Genomic DNA, 21,634 nt, shown 5'->3' with positions numbered 1-21,634 from the left:
CCATCTTATCTTTACGGGGGAAGAGACAGCTGTTTGGTGACTATTTCTGCAACCAAACATAAACCCAAGTCCAGTGGGTTGTCGGGCTCCAATCATCCACGAAAACCAGCCTAATGCCCACCACTTGCTCCACAAGTACACAAACTTTGCAGAGAATGACCAAAACAAGGCGGTTTCTCGTCCTTGGTATCTCCTGCAGCCACCAAATGAGGTGCCAGTCTTGCCGCCTGCCTAGTGCACCACATACGACTGTGGTGCTGCAATCACATCACTTGCTCTGCATGGAAATTCTCCCGCCTACATGAGATGCCACTCAATAACTAGTAGGCAACATCTGCTTATGCTATGAATTTGCAGAGCCCATTCCTGGCAGCCCATCGTTCAGAGAATAACCACTGACCCAGTATCTGTTGCAGGCTCTACGGTGGCTGCGCCCAGAGGCTCACCAGCTGGAACACATGCTCATCATTCAGCATTAGCACAGCATATTCTCAGCTATATGTTGGCCACATCCAGGGGCCCAATGAACAGAGCACACACTGAGTTTATGGTAGCCATTCCACAACAACCCAGACACCGGTTCAGACTTGTGGGCTAACAGACAATTACTGGCCAAGTGTTAGCTATTCCTGACATCACAAAAGACAACAGCAAAGTACAAATAGTTGCTGGCCAGTGTCAACTGTTGACTGCATCATTAACAATAAACCTTGTTCTTGTCTACTTGGAAGCCAATATTTTCTTTGTGCACCGCATTCTGCTCACTACTAGAGTGAATACAGCATTACTAGCCCTGTGAAGTCTACTACTATGAACCATACAGAGCCCAGAAAGGGGCTCGTGCCATGGGTGGGTGGGGGGGGGGGAGGGTGGGGGGGGGAGTTATAGTTGGGGGGTGGCAAGGGGGGGGAGGGTGGCAAAGGTTGTGGTGGACCAGCCTGGTGTCGGGCACAAGTAAAACAGTAGCTCATCGTGGCTTCCATGTCTTTCTTCAGCCTCGACCAGTAGGCATCTCGCCATGCGAAGGATTTCAGCCTGTAGATGATGGAGGTGTTATAGAACTGGAAGCCACAGAGCATTTGGGATTATGACAAAGTGAGTGCCTGTCTCATTGTGAAGTAGGAGATCACTGGTTACAACTGAAACATGGTGGGAGACATGAGCCCAGTCCCAGAGCTCCAGACAAGCATTTTAAAAAAGTGTGTAGTCCACCCATGGAGCATGTGGCACATGATACACCATAAGAAAGGGTCGTGGCGCATGTCTGCAGTGATTCAAGCAGCCATAATCGAAAACCTTGTCCAAGGAGTGTTTACACAAAAGATTCCCTGCGGGTCAAAGGCCAGGCCTGGTCCCAAGGGCAGGCATGGTAAAGTGTCTGCATTTGCATTTTGTACTGCGAGCAGTATTTAATCTATACCATTATATACAGACAGGCATCTTGTTGTTTAACATCGTTACCAAAAATCTTGAAAAGTTCTTGACCAATTTACTTCAAATTTTTAATTGATACTCTGAAAAACATTCAGACCAACAAAGTTTTTAAAAATATAAATGGTATATAAATATATACAAACTGTATAAAGTGGAACTGTTAGCAAAAATCTCAAAAAGTTTTTACCAATTTACTTCAAACTGTTACATGACACTATAGACATTCTGACAGATATAGGCTATAAATTTTCTTAAGCAGCAATGTACAGGTTTTCTGCTAAAACCAACTGTGAGAAAGAAAATGGTGTGGTATGAAAATGTTCAGTTTTGTTTCCTTTCTCCTTTCTCAGTCAGTTGGTAACATGATAATGGGGCATATAAAACATTAGACAAATTGTTTCTTCCACACATGTTATTTTTTCTTATATATATTTCCAAACAAAAATTGTGTACATGACAATGTGTTGGATCCCCCTCCCCCCTTCCTTGCAGTCAGTTTTAACAGAAAACAGGGAAGTTGTATTTATGGCTTATCAGCTTATCAGGAAATGAGACACTTAAAGTAGTAAAGGAGTTTTGCTATTTGGGGAGCAAAATAACTGATAATGGTCGAAGTAGAGAGGATATAAAATGTAGACTGGCAATGGGAAGGAAAGCGTTTCTGAAGACGAGAAATTTGTTAACATCGAGTATAGATTTAAGTGTCAGGAAGTCGTTTCTGAAAGTATTTGTATGGAGTGTAGCCATGTATGGAAGTGAAACATGGACGATAACCAGTTTGGACAAGAAGAGAATAGAAGCTTTCGAAATGTGGTGCTACAGAAGAATGCTGAAGATAAGGTGGGTAGATCACGTAACTAATGAGGAGGTATTGAATAGAATTGGGGAGTAGAGGAGTTTGTGGCACAACTTGACTAGAAGAAGGGACCGGTTGGTAGGACATGTTCTGAGGCATCAAGGGATCACAAATTTAGCATTGGAGGGCAGCGTGGAGGGTAAAAATCGTAGAGGGAGACCAAGAGATGAATACACCAAGCAGATTCAGAAGGATGTAGGTTGCAGTAGGTACTGGGAGATGAAGAAGCTTGCACAGGATAGAGTAGCATGGAGAGTTGCATCAAACCAGTCTCAGGACTGAGGACCACAACAACAACAACAACAGCTTATGTTTAGAATACTATTACACAATCTGAATTGTCTGGAACTTTGTAATGATTCATGTTTGCAGATTTAAAAAACATGTGAAATACTGTGACAGACCCAACAAAAAGGTCAGGTCTCTCTTGCCCCATATAACAATGAACCCAACAGATTTATCAATTAATTTTAAGCAACTTCAGTTGCCAATCAAGGTTTCATTGGCAATAACAGTAAACAAGGCTCAAGTTCAGAAGGGGTGAGAGGGGAGGGGGAAGAGGAGATGGATAAAGAGGGTGTGAGCAGGAAATGGATGTAGAGAGGGGGAAGGAGGAAGTGAAGAGAGATAGGGGGAGGAGGATCTTAACTGAAAGCTGAGGAGTAGGAGGAGATGGGCAAAGAAAAGGGGAGGAGAATATGGACAAGAGAGAGAGAGAGAGAGAGAGGAAGATTAGGACATATAGACAATTCCCATATGTATTTACTTATTGTGAAGCATCGCTGGCCAGGGTGGCTGAGCGGTTCTCGGTGCTACAGTCTGGAACCACGCGACCGCTACGGTCGCAGGTTCGAATCCTGCCTCGGGCATGGATGTGTGTGATGTCCTTAGGTTAGTTAGGTTTAAGTAGTTCTAAGTTCTAGGGGACTGATGACCTCAGAAGTTAAGTCCCATAGTGCTCAGAGCCATTTGAAGCATCACCATGTTTGCTAGTTGGTATAATAAATTTCGCAACTTTCGCAGCTGGAGCTGTTACAGTGCCGACTCTGGAAGACGGGAGACAGCCTGAGTAGCACTACCAGTGGTTTGTGGTCTGTAATGAGTGTAAACTTAGTCCCAAATATCTCCCTAAGGGTATTGCCTCCTGCGGGCATGGACGTTTGTATGTTCGCTAGAAGCTGAGGGCTATGCTGGCTGTATCACAGGTGTTGGCAGTGTCTCCCACACCACCCTGGCAGTTGAACCAGACAAAGAATGCCCCACAATGCCCCATCTCTCCTAGCCATTCCCAACACCCTTCCTCAATTCCCCAGATACTTAACCCAAGGTGTAATGTGATCTGTGCCAAAGGGTACATGGGACAGAGGAAAATGTGTCACTAACAGAGCCTCAGGGATACCAGGTGACCTTCCTAAGTAACCAGCCTTGCACCAGGTTGGGTTCCTCTGTTGTTGATGAAATAAAACCCTTATTCTCATGGGACCTAAATGGAGAACAAGTAAGGAAGTAACACAAAAACTAAGGGACTTGATGAGACATCGAACACCTAAGTGTAGGGGTTGAAACCGATGGAGCTGTTTTCGCAATTGAGTCAAGTGACAGACCAGTCCAAGAAGTGGAAACTATCACTGAGATGTTGGGCTAGGTCAAGATCAAATCCAGAAACCCTACAGATATAAAGGGAGTATTTCAGGCACCAAGAAGAATAGGAGGTATGTTGATTTATGCTTGGAATTTAAAGAACTCTGGAACATGCATTTATGTTATAAGAATGACATTTCATTCGTGCTGACAAGAGGACTTTTGTTCCATGGACTTAGTGACCATCAGAATGAAACAATATGAGAAAGGAAGCAGAATAGTACTTCTTCTTCCCAGGAAGTGAGGAGACTAATAGTTAGCTGCTCACAGCAGAATAGATAACTTTTGCTTGGTTGTGATGTCAGTGTCCACAACCTGGTATGGGGAAGCAGTTACGCCAACAGGTGAGGCGATCACCTACTCAAATATCTACTAGAAAGTAATATGGAAATCTTGAGTATGGGTAGGGAACCTATGTTCAGGAACAGAAGAATGGAAAAGTAACTGACATGTCTTTCGGGTCCACTCTAATGAGCAGTTATATCCAATAATGGCAAGTAGCAATGGAGCCAGCCTTAGATGACCAAGTCTATATTAAGTTTGAGGTTGAAACTGGTCTTAAACAGACTAAGACATACATGAATCCTAGGAAAACAAGCTGGAACTCATATCGGAAAGACTTAAACTTATGATTTTGTGATGGCAGAACTTCGATAAGAGAACGAGTAGGTTTTGAGGAAATGGCAGATGCAGTGACATGTGTCATTACAACCTCATACTGATAAAACTGCACAAACAGAAATGTACCTTAGTGGAACAAAAATATAGAATTGCAAAGAAAGCAGGTAAGAAGACTTTCAACTTTGCAAAAAAGAAAGGACAGTGGGTAAAATATCAGGAGGATCCTATCAAATACAATCTTGTGATCAAGCAAACAGAGCTATCATCCTGAAAGGTATTCTATGAGGCAATGGAAAGCACAGCTCCTTGTGCTAGACTTCATCATGTACTCACTAGAATACCAAATAATCCAGGAGGTACTCTAAGGAAGGAGGAGATCGAGTATACAAAGACAGAAAATGAGAAGCTGGATGTGCTCCTCAAAACTTAGTCCCCTAAATGCACTCTGGCAGATACAGCAGACCAAAAATCAGTCCTTCAGAAGCACTAGTTCACAGGTAATCAAAGGGAAAACTGAAAATCTGCTGGAGAATGTGTTGATTTCAAAAAGATCCAGTGGACGATGAGAACGTTTCAACCAATGGAGTCACTATGCCCATATGGTACCTTCAGCTCTGCTGCAACAAGCAAGAGAAGATTTAATTAGATTCCTTTGTAGTCTGCTTATGGTCAGCTTAGCATGCTTGGAAGACAGTGTGGGTAGTTTTTATCCCAAAGGATTGATCATACCAAAGCTGAGGATATGAGACCGATCAGTCTGTACTCTTGTAATGTCATTAGAAAAACTCGTTAACTTGCACATTAGGGAAAGGAGTTTAACTGAGATTCCTATACATATAAATCAATTTACGTATCAACCAGGCAAATTGCCAACTTTTTGGGAAGGTGGGAAAATTTTTACACTTTCAGGAAATAGGTCCAGAGAGCATCTTCGATATAGAGAGGGTTTTTAGCAATACAACTTTGGAATCCATGGTTAGAGCTATCAAAAAGCATGATTCTGAGACAACCATACATATGTGGATTAAGACCACGCTAAGTAGAAGAAAGGCAGAAGCCACCTTGACAGATGAGAAAATGGTGATCAATACCACAAGAGGACATCCACAAGATGGTGTTTTATTCCCACTACTGTGGAACTTAAAGGTGAATGAACTCATTGAGGACTTAAATGGCTACTTTTGCCATGGAAATGCAGACAAATTAGTCATAGTAATAGCTGGAAAATTTGTTAGTACTGTTAGAAGAATGGCACAATATGTACTAAACACTGTGCAAAAATGGTGCAGAAAACAGGATCTACGCTTCAGTCTCAAGAAAGCTGTTATAGTACCATTTACAAGGAAGCATATCCTCCACGCATCCTGGACTCAAACTCAAACTCCTCAGTGAAAACTCTTATCAGTAGAGGAAGTAGTGAAGTATCTAGGCATAACACTGGACATACCCTAACAGGCAGAATTAGCAGCACATCCACTGCTGGGGTGGAGACCACTCCTGTGGTTTACAATGGAGGCAGCATCAGGGGCATACAAGTTAAAAAGTGGATGTCTGCAGTATATCCAGACTCTCACAACAATATATGGGATGTGGTAAATATAGGGATGGACAGGGAAATGCTGGCTGACAATACAATAACTTCTAGTTGCTTCAGTAAACCTTTCAGTGTAACAGTTGGAAGTGGAGAGCAGCAGAAGACCAAACCATGACACCATTCAGAAGACACTGTAAGGTTTACTGATGGGTTGAAAACAGCTGAAGGCACTGGGGCCAGAGTACAGTCTAGACAGGTGAGAGCAATGTCTCTAGGGAAGCTGGCCACAATATTCTAGACAGAAATATGCACAATCAGAGTGTGTGTGTGAAGGAGAATTTGTGTAGGTGCTACAAGGATCATGGCATCTACATTTATTCAGTCAGCCAAGCAGCTCTGAAATCTCTATCAGTCCCAGCAATAATATCACAGGATGTTGCAGAATGCCATGAAGCCCTTGTGAAACTGCAGGAAATCAACAGGGTATACCTGAATGAGATTTTCACTCTGCAGCAGAGTGTGCACTGATATGAAACTTCCTGGCAGATTAGAATCTCATTCTGGAAACATCCCCCAGGCTGTGGCTAAACCATGTCTTTGCAATATCCTTTCTTTCAGGAGTGCTAGTTCTGCAAGGTTCGCAGAAGAGCTTCTGTGTAATTTGGAAGGTAGGAAATGAGGTACTGGCAGAATTGAAGCTGTGAGGATGGGTCATGAGTCGTGCTTGGGTAGCTCAGTTGGTAGAGCACTTGCCTGTGAAAGGCAAAGGTCCCGAGTTCAAGTCTCGGTCCGGCACACAGTTTTAATCTGCCAGGAAGTTTCAGGGTATAACTGCTGTGGGTCACTGGTCACTCAGGAATTATTGGCAATGAACAAGCTGACAGACTGGCCACACCAGGCACAGTGATTCAATTTATTGCACTGGAACCTGTCCTAACCATCACAAAGGCAACGGTAAAATCAAAATTACATAGCTAGGTCAGAGAACAGCATGCAAAATATTGGACTATGATCCAAAAACAAAAATATGGTGAGCTAATGATGCCACAGCCATCTTTTAAGAGAAATTCTGTAATCCTGGACTTTAACAGGAGACAGATTAAACTCATGGTAGGACTTATGACTGACCATGGGAACTTTAAGGAAAACCTATGTACAATGGCATAGAGGAAGAAGCCCCAAAGTGTAGACTATGTGGTGAGGAGGATGAAACCACACCACACCTAATCTTCCAATGCGAAGTGCTGGAAGGTAAAAGATACAGAATACTCTGGTCATTAAGTCCTGAAGAAATTTTGTCTAACAAGGAACTAGTAAAAGGACTCCTATTACTTTTTAAAAGTAACAGTTGGCTAGAATCACAGGTAACAAAATTGCACAATACATTCAGTTTTGGTGTGGGCGACAGTGGATTAAGACCATTGTTGTTTATGTCTCCTTGTGTTAATCAAATCAAATGAAATAGTGTCCCAAATAGGTAAAAACGGAACTTCTTAACTGGAAAGATTTATGTAAGCAACATAGTTAAGAGGGAGTAAAGGTTGTGTAGGTGGTACTGGCACACAGTGCCCGTGATAATTAAGTCATCGAGATAGTGCAAGCAGGTAGCTGCTAAGGGGTTTGGCAAAGTGCAGAGACCGGCCTCCTAAGCCACAACGGGCAGAATTATCAGCACACCTAATGCTGCGATGGAGACAGTTCCAGGTATCTCTGGAAGATTGATGGGGTGGAAGAGACCCCAATAGGCATGCACTTGTATTTATGTAAGCCAAAGGAAGTACTGATAACCATGATGCTTTGCAACTTCTCATCCAGTGGGACCTGCAAATATGGACCTTAGAAGGAGAGCACAGAGCAATGAGATTTTTGTAATTTTTTATGTATATGGTACTGAAATTCACAACTCTAATATCAATCATTCAAGGCAGTTCAATGCAACTCTCAAACGTTATCGAGAAAATCAACTTTGAACTTTTCTGATGATCTTTAATCTGCTAAATCTAGGATGATTTTTCAATAGGCCACTTGGATCTGTTGTAGAATGTTGGCCTGACACATGGGCAGCACAGGTTCAGTTCCTAGCCGAAGTAAATTTTTAAACAAATATACAAAAGCATTTCTGTAAAGTGTAAGAAAGGAAAGACATATAAAATAACTTGTAATGATTTTTTAATTTAAACAATCTTCATTAACAATGTTTATAAGACACTGGTAATTAAGACTTTATATCTGCAATGAAAACTGGAATTTTATGTGTGATATGTACTTAGAAACAAGAAGATGTGCATTTTTCATAAAAAAGTGACAATTAGATATGTATTCACTAGCATATATCTGATGAATTTTATATTTGAGTGGTATAGATATTTGAACCGAGTGAAAAAAATAAATAAATAAAATTGAAACAAACATAGATGTAGATGTGAGCAAAACAAGTCTTAAACCAGCAATCTAGCAGTTATCAGCCTCAAGCACTACCTATTTATTTTTCATCTTTGTGTATTTTATGCATCACGGAAATACTTGCAAAACAAATACCTTTGTTTAAAGGTTTGCACTGGCCAGAAATCAAACCCAGACCCCTGACATGGCAGGCCAGCATTCTACCACAGAGCCACACTTCCTGTTTAAATACTGTACTTATTTTATGGTGTTAAACACTTTCAGTAAACTTCAGAGTCGACTTTCTCAAGATTTTTTTTTAGTTGCATTGAACTGCTTTGAGTGACATACTTTAGTTGTGAACTTCACAAACCATAAACATAAAAAACTTAGTCTAATTGCCATATGGTCTCCTTGTTAGAAAGACGTACACCAGACTAGTTTTGTGAGGGACATGGTATGTTTTAGGTTTCCACTTGTTCCTGATCATTGATCTGAAGTCAATGCATAGTCACAGGGAGCAACTGGGTTTTTCGACCATCAGCAGGGAAGTGGTCCAAGTGCTGCTTTTAACAGGTTCATCACATTATCCTCATGGAGGTAATCTATTTCCTGCTTGGCGACCATCAGCAAGGAAAATGGAATGGGTCATGCCCGTCAGAAATTAGGCACTACATCTGGACACAAGGAGATACAAGGCTGGAAACTTGTGGCACACTCCAGGGAAGCCAGATGAGCTTAAGTTTGGAGATTTATCAAGGAAATGGTAGTTGCCATGACCACCTAGAAATGGACATCTTAGTTTACAATTGTGAGACTGATTAACAACTTGTAAGTGAAAGGATCAACCTGGGGAACAATTACTTGAAGTTCATTCACAGCTCCTTGGTGTCCAGCTGTCTTGACAATTTACAGTAGACAGTTTGGAGGTGGCCATCTTTTTCACAATGGGTGCAGTGCATGCCCATCAATCTGGACAGCCCACATGTGTGTGCACTGTGAAGCAGCTGGGGTATGATGCAGCTGTTGGGAGTGTCATTACTTCTGAGCCATTTTCTGACAGGGATTTCAAAAGAGAGTGTGATTTTCGAAACATTTTCCAAGCAATTGTTGCCCAAATTGAAAGCTGCCGTGTATGTTCCTGTATCAGGAGCCAACTGGAGCACACATCTTGAATTAAGAAGTCAGCAATAGTCTTAAATGCCATTTTTGCACAAGTGAAATTGCATCAGTGACTCAATCCTTGTAAATCAGTCACTCATAAGTGGTATGACAGACCAGGTTGCTTGAGATATTAATGAAATCTGAAACGCAGTGCAACTGCATGGGACAACTGTGAGTAATAATTCGAAATCAATGTGTACATCTTGACTGTGGTTGCAACATGATTTGAGAGGGAGGACCAATCCCACGAAAAGTAAAGTGACAACTGGAGAGCATCACCAGAGACCCAAAAGGTAGGAAAAGCGCTGTTTTGGCCACTTTAATCACATGTCCCAATTCTTTTTGGCATCGCTAAAAAGTGGATATGTGGGTAGGTGGCTCTCCACCTGGCAACTGGTGACTGCCCATCTGCATTTGATCCTTTCAAAGCTAAATTTCTTATGTTGACAGAATCTTCCGTCGGTTCTTGGTAGAACAACATTACAATAAATGAAAAGCACCAGTTTCCTTTTGTTCTACAATATTACTTTTATTTGTTTTTGGCTTACAAGGCCATCTTCAGACATTTACCAAGTATTATCTCCAAAGAAGTTACAATGTTTGCAAACAATATTGGAAGAGAAGTAAAACGTCTAGACTTCCTAATCAAGCCAAAATCCGGTTAAAAATAAAAGTAATATTGTAGAACAAAAGAAAACTGTTGCTTTTTATTTATTATTGCTAAATTTCTTGTTGAAGCAACTCAGTTTTCTGCCGCTGTTATCTGCTGTTGGAACTGATGTTGGAATTGCTATTGCAGGAGCAGCTGTTGCTGTCACTTTTCTGAAAGTTGCACGAGCTTTGGGTCCATGGGACACTGCTAACCTTTTACTTCATCACCAATGACTGTGATCAGAATCCAAAAAAGATTAGGAATAACTCAAAGAACTTGCAGAGACTGGCTGAACAATCAGAAGCCATCTACAGAAGTTCATACAGTATGAACAAAAGGACAGCTCTAATAGGAAAACTGACAACAGAAAACATGGAAGAATAATAAAGTCCAAACAAGAAATTCAAGAGCAAGAACCTAAGGTACAGTTAAATCTAAAACACACGAATGGTGTGTAACACATGCAATATGAGAGCACAGAAAATACACAACTAAAGGTCAAGCAGTGATGCATAGCTATATAATGTGGCTGTGAGCACTAATTAGCTCCCTAGGTGGGTGTAGCCCTGCAAGACTGTTGCAGCCAGTGTTGCAGTGGTGATACTATTCACAGATGTAGCAGTGGTGTCTAGTAGAGTCCTACATGAGGAGGAGGAGGAGATTAGTGTTTAACGTCCCATCAACAACGAGGTCATTAGAGATGGAGCACAAGCTCGGGTTAGGGAAGGATGGGGAAGGAAATCGGCCGTGCCCTTTCAAAGGAACCATCCCGGCATTTGCCTGAAGTGATATAGGGAAATCACGGAAAACCTAAATCAGGATGGCCGGACGCGGGATTGAACCGTCGTCCTTCCGAATGCGAGTCCAGTGTGCTAACCACTGCGCCACCTCGCTCGGTAGTCCTGTATGACCAAGTAAGTGAGCACAAGATAAGAGATGGGGCGAGCACACCCTAACTGGATAGGCTGCCCACAGTAGTTCTAGTGACCGAGCATAGCCATGACCGAATACGTAGCTCGTAGCCTCAAACAAATTACACATGTCATTATCCGTGTGAGACTGCAGCCAGTACGGGCTTCTCATTTGTGGTGTCTCTCTCTCTGTAATCATGCAATGCGAGGAAGCCAGTGCAGTAAGATGTAAGATTGAAACCAATGTTTACACATTGAAGAAACGGGAAGGTCTAAAAAGCCAAGTATGGAGTACATTTCCGTTAGTTGTAGACGAAAACAGTGCATCTACTGGGTACATATCGTGCATAAACTGCTCCACATTATTGTGTTTCCAATTGGGAACCACTCATTTAAAGAAACACAGTTGCAAGAAACCTCACAAACATACAGCTCCTTCAGGGACACCGGCAGTAATAAAAAATAGTATTACAGCAAAGTGTGTTGCACTGTGTGCTAAAGATATGAGACCTTTTAATGCTGTTTCCGGGGAAGGTTTCAGAGAACTAGGCCAAAAATTAATACTTCTAGGTGAGCATTATGGAGAAGCTAACATGGCAGATGTCATGCCACATCCCTCTACTATAAGCAGACATGTCAAAGAACAAGCTGATGCAATGCAACATGTGCTGCAACAGTTGATATGTGGACTGATTCGCATAATCAGGTGCACTATTTGATGCTTACAACACATTACATTAACACAGATTGGTCTCTTGTGAACAATGTTTTATTTACAACAAAATGCCCAAACGTTAAGAAGACAGGAGTAAATATTATGAAAGAAATTGAAGAGAGGATGGCTGACTGGGACATTTCGCTGGACATGCAAAGTCTTGTTTTTGTCTCCGATTAGGGTGCCAATGTAATAAAGGCTTTGGAAAATCATTAAAGGATCCTTGTGCTGCTCATTGTATAAACACAGCACTTAGCCATACTTTCGATGACGATAACTTCTTGTTAAATCATGCCCCGAACACCGCATCAACAATAAATACTGCAAAATGCATTGTAAGGTACACTAAGATAAGTGGCCTCTGCTCATCTTTGAAATCATCATTGAAACAAGAGGTCTGCACATGCTGGAACAGCTTTTACACTATGCTGGAATCCTTACACACTCAGTATAATGAAGTTGCTGCTTTGCTGACGGCAAAGGACTCCACTTACAGATTGCCAGGATATGATAATGAGCTTGCAGGAAAAATTCCACATTTTCTGAGACCATTTAAAGAGCCCACAGATGAATTAGAAGGCAAAAAAGAACCGACAAGCCAGTTAGTTCTTCTTTGGTTTCACGAACTGCAACAAATTTGCAGTGTCAATGACACTGACTGTCAGATGAGTAATTACTGCAGTTAAAAGCACTGTTTCATTATGATACGCAATGGATTTATAATTAACTAGCACAATTGGTGTGTACTAACAGATATGTATTTTTTAACAGGAGGTACAAAGGATTAAAAATCGAGCCTTGGCTTTTGTTTGCGAGAAGATTGTGATCACTTCCAAACATAAAATTGCTACGTTTCTTTGGCCATATTTTCATAATCTTAGTATGCTTGAAATAAATGGAAAGCAGGAAATTCTTAGCAATGTGCAACAAATGTGTCCTACTTCTGCAGGTACAACATACAGTCATTAACATAATCGTTTTTGCATAGTTAGTGGATACTGTATTATAGAGAAATAGGAATGTTATAATTCATACAATATTTCATTAATGTAAAAAACATCATTTTTACAGGAACGTTTCGATGATTTCCACATCAGTTCTGAATTACTTGTCTCTTTTGTTTATTATCATAGATCCTTCAAGTACTATGTCATCTCCACCCAGAAAGAAAGATCGTTTCAAGGAATGGAGAAACAACAGATCATCCACAGCAGATGAAGTAGATCTCTACATTTTAATGCACCCCGGAGATGATGATGACATCTTAAAGTGGTGGAGCAGACATGAAAAAGAGATGTCAGGCCTCACTGCACTTGTAAGATGTATTTCATGTATCCCAGCAACAAGCACACTTAGTGAAAGATGCTTAGTAAAGCCGGCATGTTACTAACAAATCGCCACAGCCAATTAAATCTGGATGTGTTAGTGATTCATTGCTGATCAACAATAACTATCATTTTGTTTCTGTTGCAAACAAGTGAAAAGTATGACAGGTTATGTCTGTAAATGTTTAATGTTCTTTGTATGTTTTCTTTATGAAGATGGTTGTCTTCTAGATTACAGGGACAGCACTTATTTAATGTTTCCTATTAATGAAAGGAAAAATATATCTTCTGTTTGGTAATGAGACTCGTCTTCTATCCGCAATCGTATTGAAATATCATTTTACTTTCCAAGTGCTTCATAAATTTAGCTGTGTCACGTACCCGTTCTTGGAACTGTTACTTTTGTATTAAAAGACAGTGTGTGTGTGTGTGTGTGTGTGTGTGTGTGTGTGTGTGTGTGTGTGTGTGTGAGAGAGAGAGAGAGAGAGAGAGAGAGAGAGATATTGGCGTTGGATTTGTACAGTACAGTGCAGCGAGGCAAGGTGAGATGTCAGCGGTGACCGGTCATGCTCAGTTATCCGCATGTCCGGAATCCGGACAACAGGTGAATACGTGAGCGAGCCTAGTTGTGTGGGGCCGGACACAAGCGGCTCGGTCCCCCCGTCAACAGGGGAGCCGTGACTGGTCAAACATTGACTGTTGCAGCAATTTATAGTGTCTAGCATCAATCATCAAGTTTCATGCCCTCCAGCTGGTTTTCAAAATAGCTGGACCAGGATACCATAATAAATTTTATTTCAGTAAATTTCCAAATCAGTAAGTTGGAACCAGTACAGTAATTAAGCAATTTATGTGACCAATGACTGAAATAAAATGATGCTGTATCTATGCTGAAACATAGTCAGGTGAGTGTGTGACTGTCTGACTTCTTTTACTTTTTCGTTTGTTGTCCTCGGTGTCGACATACTGCATTATGATAATGGCTGAAAAATGGGGTGTGAAAGTACATCAATGACTACTTTAAATGAAGTAGCTGACAGGTGCACATTTGCAATTCACAGTTGTTTACTTTCACTTTTCACCCCCCCCCCCCTCCATATACACATTTGCAATGGCCTTGCCGCAGTGGATACACCGGTTCCCGTGAGATCACCGAAGTTAAGTGCTATCGGGTATGGCCGGCACTTGGATGGGTGACCATCCAGCCGCCATGCGCTGTTGCCATTTTTCGGGGTGCACTCAGCCTCGTGATGCCAACTGAGGAGCTACTCGACCGAATAGTAGTGGCTCCGGTCAAAGAAAACCATCATAACGACCGGGAGAGCGGTGTGCTGACCACACGCCCCTCCTATCCACATCCTCACCTGAGGATGACACGGCGGTCGGATGGTCCCGATGGGCCACTTGTGCCCTGAAGACGGAGTGCTCTCTATATACACATTTAATATGGCCAGTGCACTATCATTTAACTTTCGATAAGCCTCATTAATAGTTTGCAGGCAAACCTCTGTATACTGCTACAATAGTTTATTATTGAACAGCTACAAGCAGTAAAGACCTAACCACAAAGTTCACAGTTCTTGAAGAAAAAAAAGGTATGAATGGAGCAGACACTGTTGCTGTTTTAACACATCGCCTAATTGTGTAACACTTATTTCACAGTTAAGCTGAAGCATTGTTGTTGTTCTAATCAACACAGGTTTCTCGTCTGAAACTCGGCCGTGAACTTACTGTCTCGGGACCAACAATTGGCCCTTATATATCCTCACAATAATAGGTACTGAAACTACACATTGTTCAAAGTTAAATTTACAGAAATTATAATTAAAACTTAACTCATTAAATTAAATGAATACATCAAAAAATTCATTCCTTTTAACAGTTTCTTCTACCACAAGGTTTATACCGAATTATTTGTTCAAGTGATGAAATTAACAGATATCGTTATGCAAACAATACTTTTGACAAAACTGTTAATTACTTTGGAATTAATTACGAGCTGGCTTTGCTAACATGTTTTTGAATAAGAAAAATAGAGACTTTAAGAATACTATTAGTTGTTCCTCTAAATGTTTATAATTAGTACAGAATTTATATTTGTTTATACGTCAACAATAGAAGTTAATTTACAAAACAATTACCGATTTCACCCTGTAACAAAAGATACTAACTACGCATAATTGAAATAAATTATAAAATCAATTACATACATAAAACTAAGCCCAAATTTAGGACTTGTGTTATATTCTTTAAAACTGAGGACCAACCTTTCTCTTTTATGAAAATGCAGATTATACTCGCTTATGCTAATGGTAATTAGTCAGAAGTGAAAAAATGAATTTTAGGAGGCAGATGGCAAAGCAAGAGGGGAAGTAAAATTATACCGGCTTGCTTCGTCACAAGTGCAAAGCATCCACTTTGCCCTGCTGAATGCCACTTGGGGCAGACTATTTTCACACACTAATTGATTCACCATGTACTTTCAGATCACAAAATTGCCCCTTGTGTCACACTGACCATTTACCACTGAGAAGTGAATGTTCTGGCTGAAGGGCAGAAGGATAGACTGATTGTTGAGAATAGTCCTACAGTAAAGTTAATGTGATTTGTATATTTATTTTATTTTATTTACACGTCAAGTTCCGTAAGACCAAATTGAGGAGTAAACCTCCGATGTCATGGAACATGTCAGTACATGAAATTACAACATAAAAAACAGATAAAAATAAAATGTTTATGAACATGAAAAAAGTCAATCCATAAATTTAAGTAAACACAATCAACAATACAACAAGAATCAGCTTAATTTTTCAAGGAACTCTACGACAAAATAGAAGGAGTGACCCATGAGGAAACACTTCAGTTTTGATTTGAAAGCATGTGAATTACTGCTAAGGTTTTTGAATTCGAGTGTAGATTACTGAAAATGGATGCAGCAGAATACTGCATACCTTTCTGCAAAGAGTTAAGGAATTATGATCCAAATGCAGGTTTGATTTCTGCCGAGTATTAACTGAGTGAAAGCTGCTTATTCTTGGGAATAAGCTAATATCGTTAACAAGAAATGACAGTAAGGAATATGTACATTGAGAGGCCAATGTCAAAATACCTAGACTCATGAACAAGGGTCACAAGAGGTTCGTGAACTTAACACCTCTTATTGCCCGAACCGCCTGTTTCTCAGCCAAAAATATTCTTTTAGAATGGGAAGAGTTACCCCAAAATATAATACCATTCAACATAAGCAAATGAAAATAAGCAAAGTAGACTAATTTTTGTGTTGAATGATCACTGACTTCAGACACTGTTCGAATAGTAAAAATGGCAGCATTAAGTCTTTGAACAAGATACTGAACGTGGGCTTTCCACGACAGTTTACTATCTATCTGAGCACCTAGAAATTTGAACTGTTCAGTTTCCTATCCTGGTTTCAGAAGACAAAGGCTTCTGAAGACTTGTGATTCTAAACAGCTCTACCCTGGGCCTAGGTACCCAAAGAGCATAACTGCAAATGCGACAAATTAAACTTCCCACACAGGAGGAATGGGCAGGTAGAGCCTTATTGTCTGGGGCATCACCTGGAGTCAGGTTGAGAGAATTGACACATACACATCAGCAAAAACTATTTGTAAGGTGTTGTTGAGGGGGCTAGGCAAGTCTTCATATGCATTTTTTAAGATGGGCACAACTTGATCCCTCTTCCATATGAAGTAATCCCTTCTTTGTATACTTTAACACAGAACTGCCTAACTCTTTACATTGGGTCTTATGAAGACACATGCACAGAGATCTCACTTGCGCTCAAAGTCACAGTTCCTCCCACTGTTTCTGAACTGTAGCCATCTTGTCCTTTCTCCCTGTTATTCTGCCAAGTGGGTAGCTTGTAATGAGGGGAGGGAGGGGAGGCACTTTAGAGGCTTCTTGGTTCTCTTGAGCAGCGCTGTTAGAGTTTTCTTTGCCTGCAATCTTGGCTGCAACACTGACAAAGAAACATTCCCAAGTGTAAATAAAAGATCTTGATTAAAATTGGCAGGTGGCTAGAGGGGCAAAAAATGCAAAACCTTTTTTTGTGACTAATTTCATTTTTAAGGAATAAAACTAACCCTGAAAGGTAATTTTGCATCTTCAAAACAATGATACATAAAAAATGTTTTTTTTGCATAAACGTTGAAAATGGTATAAACAATTTTTAATACTCTAAAATTTTTCAAAATACCTCTCACCATTAATTAATTTTTAAAAATGAAAACTTTAAGTCACCTACATCTGTCTGAAATACCATTTTTGTAAAATGAACTGTATATAATGTGCTGTCAGACAGTCCACAATGTATTTCAAATGGTGGCACTCACACAAATCATCTGTGGGGTTAACTGTCACTCTCAAGGCATCTTAGAAAGAAAATTTTGACTTTCACATATGGACAATGTGTCACCTTCTAATATCAGCAGTTAAATTCTCATAATGCTCACTCATGTTGTGGTAGTGGATTGTGTGACTTCCTAATCTTTATTTTATTGCTTCTTTTGTCTTTATGACACATTGCAAAGGTTTCATGAAGACTCGGATATTTTTACTATTAGTATTTGTCCACAAAATACACTGAATATATGAAAGTAAATAATAATCTAGGTTTTCTGATACCTGGAACGATAAAATCTATGTTGTGCATTGGTAAGTGTGTAACAGATAGTACTTTTCATTGAAAACACTTCTTTGTAACAGTAAAGAAAACAGCTCTATTGAAGGGAAATATACAGTTTTTTGACACTATATGTCACTCAAAAAGAAAACAAGACATGAAGGAGAAAGTAAAAAGGTGCTATGTATTGCCTTTCAAGCATTTTTAACGTATGTGTATGCACGTATCTTGTCAATCAAATGTTGTGTTGAAATGTTTGGATGACACTTTTCATATTCTTTCATGTGGGAAAGTTACTAACTGCTGTCAATAAAATTCCTTATGAATTTTTGCTTGCCCATTAATGAACTCTCTCACTATTTCTAGTTCCTTAATGTTGATGCTATGGCATATTGTAACACAGGTTGTGTCTCATAGCATCACTTTCGCTATTCTGTATTGTCCTAAGTGGCAAGATGATATGTCAGTTTTCTGTCAAGTGTGAAGACGGTAGTCCGGTCCGTTACATTGACATTAATTGTGAACTGACCTTTGTATGCTTCAGAACAAGTGATATATTTTGAAGACTTTTTCACCCTACAAATACTGTGTGGTCAACATTGCAGTTAATACAGTATATTGAAGATGAACACAATGTTTCTCCTTTGTGGCCTGTTCTCAATTAAGACTCACTTGGTTTTAACATTACGTGCGAGTGTGACTGAAATAGTGACTTTTAAAACATTTTAAAAGGAAGTGTAGGGAAGATGAAGGCTGCTGTGGTAAATTCTCAAGCTAGTGTCTTCAGCTTTATTACAAATCCTACTGCCTTCTGAAGCTCACTTTTTATGTCCTTCATAACAGTTTTAACATAAATGACACCTGCCAACTTCCATTTTTGTAAAAACAACATTCCATTTGAGAGATGATGGATGACTTATTATAAGGAATTATTTGACACAGCCACTTCTTTTATAATATAATCATAACCAGTTTCAGCCTAGAAGGGCCTTCTTCAGACGCTATGAGCAGAATTTGGTGAAGAAGTGTTCATGCAGTGTCAACTCATTTTTGTTTTAGCACATTCTGCCTTTGTCATAATTGTATGTGTGTGCGCAGAAAGGTGATATTGTTTCCAACATATCTTCTTGTTCTCACTGGATGGTTAAAATCATACTAAGGAAATTACAAACATTCCACTACTGCCTCCATAGATGACTTATCTTTAATCAGATTACCTATCAGAACCCATTTATTAGGTTGGGTGTTAGTGCTGCCACAATTACCAATCCATATTGCTGTTTTTGTGTAAATTAATAGGGCAATTTTGTTCATTCATGCTATAAATATAAAAAAATAGGACGACAATCAGGATTTACAATTTTGTGGTCACTAGAAATAAAACATGTTATGATAGGGCAATGAAGGAAAAGGAAATCATTCATGGTCTCTTTAAAGAAATCATTCTCATATTTGACTTAATCAAGTTAGAGAAACAATGAAGAGCCTAAACATGGTGGCCAGATGGGGATTTGAAACTTACTCTCACTAGATGCAAGATGAGTCTCTCTATTCACAACTACACCACTCTAACCGGTGCTAGGTCACCTTAAGCAGAATCTCACACACCTAAACAAACTGAATATGACAAGTACAGCTGATGCCGTACAGGCTGCTTACTAATGATTGTTTCACGTCAACAGTCACCCACCCGCCCCATCAATATATAGGCTAGCACACACTGGGGTTAGGATGTTTTTTTTACTGTAGATGTTTGTACCATTCTTGTAATTTTGACAGTTAAACCAAGATTGGAGAGTAAGATTTTATATATATAGATATTTGTACCATTCTTTTAATTTTGACACTTAGGTCAAGACTTGTTTCAGGTGACATGGTGTCTGCCACTATCATATTGCATAATAGTCAGTGAAGCATGTAGAGAACTTATAGATGACCACTCCCCAGTTAAGGAACTTCAGGTTCACCGAACTTACACATGACCACAAATTGCCGAGTTCCCCGAGGTGCTTTCCATTTCATAACTCAGATGTATGGGGCTTTCAGAAAGAGATTATTGTATGGCATTACTGGCCACAAGACTCCATATTAGGTTGTTCAGCTGGCTGGTGCATGACTCTATTTGGTGCCACTTTGGTGACGTGAACATTAATGAAGATGAGATGAAATAATTCAGTAAACATAAACACCAGTCTCTGAGTGAAGAAAATATCCAACCCACCTGGGAATCAAGCCCACTGTGATCCATAGGCAGCAATGCTAGCTACTAGACTGTGAGCTGTGTTATTAATTACCATGGAGCATAACCCCCTCAAGAAGCAAAAGCTTTTAGTCAGTCATGCAGCATGTTTGGATACACACTACCAGTTAAAGGCTGGTACCCAGTTTAAAACCCATTCGAGTATACTGTCTAAAACTGTCACACATAAGCAATACAAAAGATGATAGTCTTAATTTATGAAGTCATGACTTACAGTTTCTCCAAAGAGTGTGGTGTTGTTTTCCCATCAGCACCGAGATGCCAGGTACAACGACTTGGCATATTTGGCGGAACAAAACTTATCTTCTCTGCTGCGTGGCCTTGTTTCAAAACCACTGGAGCTGGTGGTATATTTGATGCCATCTTTGGAGATGCTGCAAAAACAACACGTAATTTTAATTACAAAAGTAAGAGAAATTAAACTGTAGGACTGTGCTTTAGGCGCATGTTAGTAGAGAATTAAGAGAAAATAAAGTCATATGCAATGTTTTGCACAAATACTGAAGAATAATTTTTCAAAGAATATGTAGGAAGAAAAAATATATTTTACAGAATCATCCTGAATTACAAAGAACATCAGTAAATAATCTCAACCAAAAAATAACCATACACAATCTACTTAATAACATAGTTTATGCCATTAGCTACACTGATACAAACAGAAATAGCTGCAACTCAAGTTTGCAATTTTTATGTCCCCCTAAAGCTATTAATCAATACTGTACGTCCCCCAAAAGTTATAACTTTTTTTTTAACGAAGTGTTTGGGAGAAGTCACATGAATCCTACCACAATGTCATCCATATGTGACTAAATGCAAGTGGAATTCTGTCATCAGAACAATTACTACAACATCAAAAAAGCATCATCTATGAAAAACATGATTTTACAAGAGGAAATGTGTTATGTTCTCAGTATGACTGATGAGCTGCACTGTTCATATCACAATTTCTTGTAACTAGCCTTACAGCTACTCATTGTCTGTCTAGGATGATGAGCCTGCATTCTTACAGTCATAAGCTCAGGTCATGTTATATGATTTGTGACAGCCAGCCATGTTTGTGGATAATTTTGAAAATTGTTCAAGTAACTACTCTTTCTACAATTTTCACTAGATTCTTTATTAAACACAATACAATCATAAACTAAACTCCATGCAGTCATGATGTCATACAACACAACACCCTTACGTCACGGGTCAAAGCCGACAGGTGGGATCAGACGCCTCCGTTGCAGGACACTAATTATTTTAATTTTTAAGAGATTATTACACGTCATGGTAAACTGGTTGTTATGCAGGCATATTGTATTAATGCTACAGAAGCTTCATAGGTTTTTTTTTTCCATGGCTTTGTGTCTAATGATATCCACATTTTCTTGTAAGCAGCCATGATGGCAAGTAAAAAAATTAAACAGAATCAGATGGAAAGCTAGGAGTTTTATTTGATTATGAATCAAAATTTCTCAAGTTGAGTCTTCCATCAGGTGTCTTACATGC

At 39.8% G+C, this 21,634-nt stretch overlaps 1 protein-coding gene across 2 annotated transcripts in view; it reads right to left on the bottom strand.

Annotated features, from left to right (window-relative positions):
* LOC126202186 (cystathionine beta-synthase) overlaps positions 1 to 21,634 on the bottom strand; it is a 168,901-nt gene that overhangs the window by 79,650 nt on the left and 67,617 nt on the right. For both annotated transcript variants that reach the window (XM_049936843.1, XM_049936844.1), the window contains exon 2: positions 20,352 to 20,511. In XM_049936843.1, coding sequence (XP_049792800.1) covers positions 20,352 to 20,511 — 160 coding nt within the window. The remainder of the gene's footprint in view (positions 1 to 20,351; positions 20,512 to 21,634) is intronic.

The sequence above is a fragment of the Schistocerca nitens genome, chromosome 1 (genome assembly GCF_023898315.1).
Source record: "Schistocerca nitens isolate TAMUIC-IGC-003100 chromosome 1, iqSchNite1.1, whole genome shotgun sequence".
In the NCBI taxonomy this organism is placed as follows: Eukaryota; Metazoa; Arthropoda; class Insecta; order Orthoptera; family Acrididae; genus Schistocerca; species Schistocerca nitens.
This window is presented reverse-complemented; position numbering and strand designations above follow the sequence as displayed.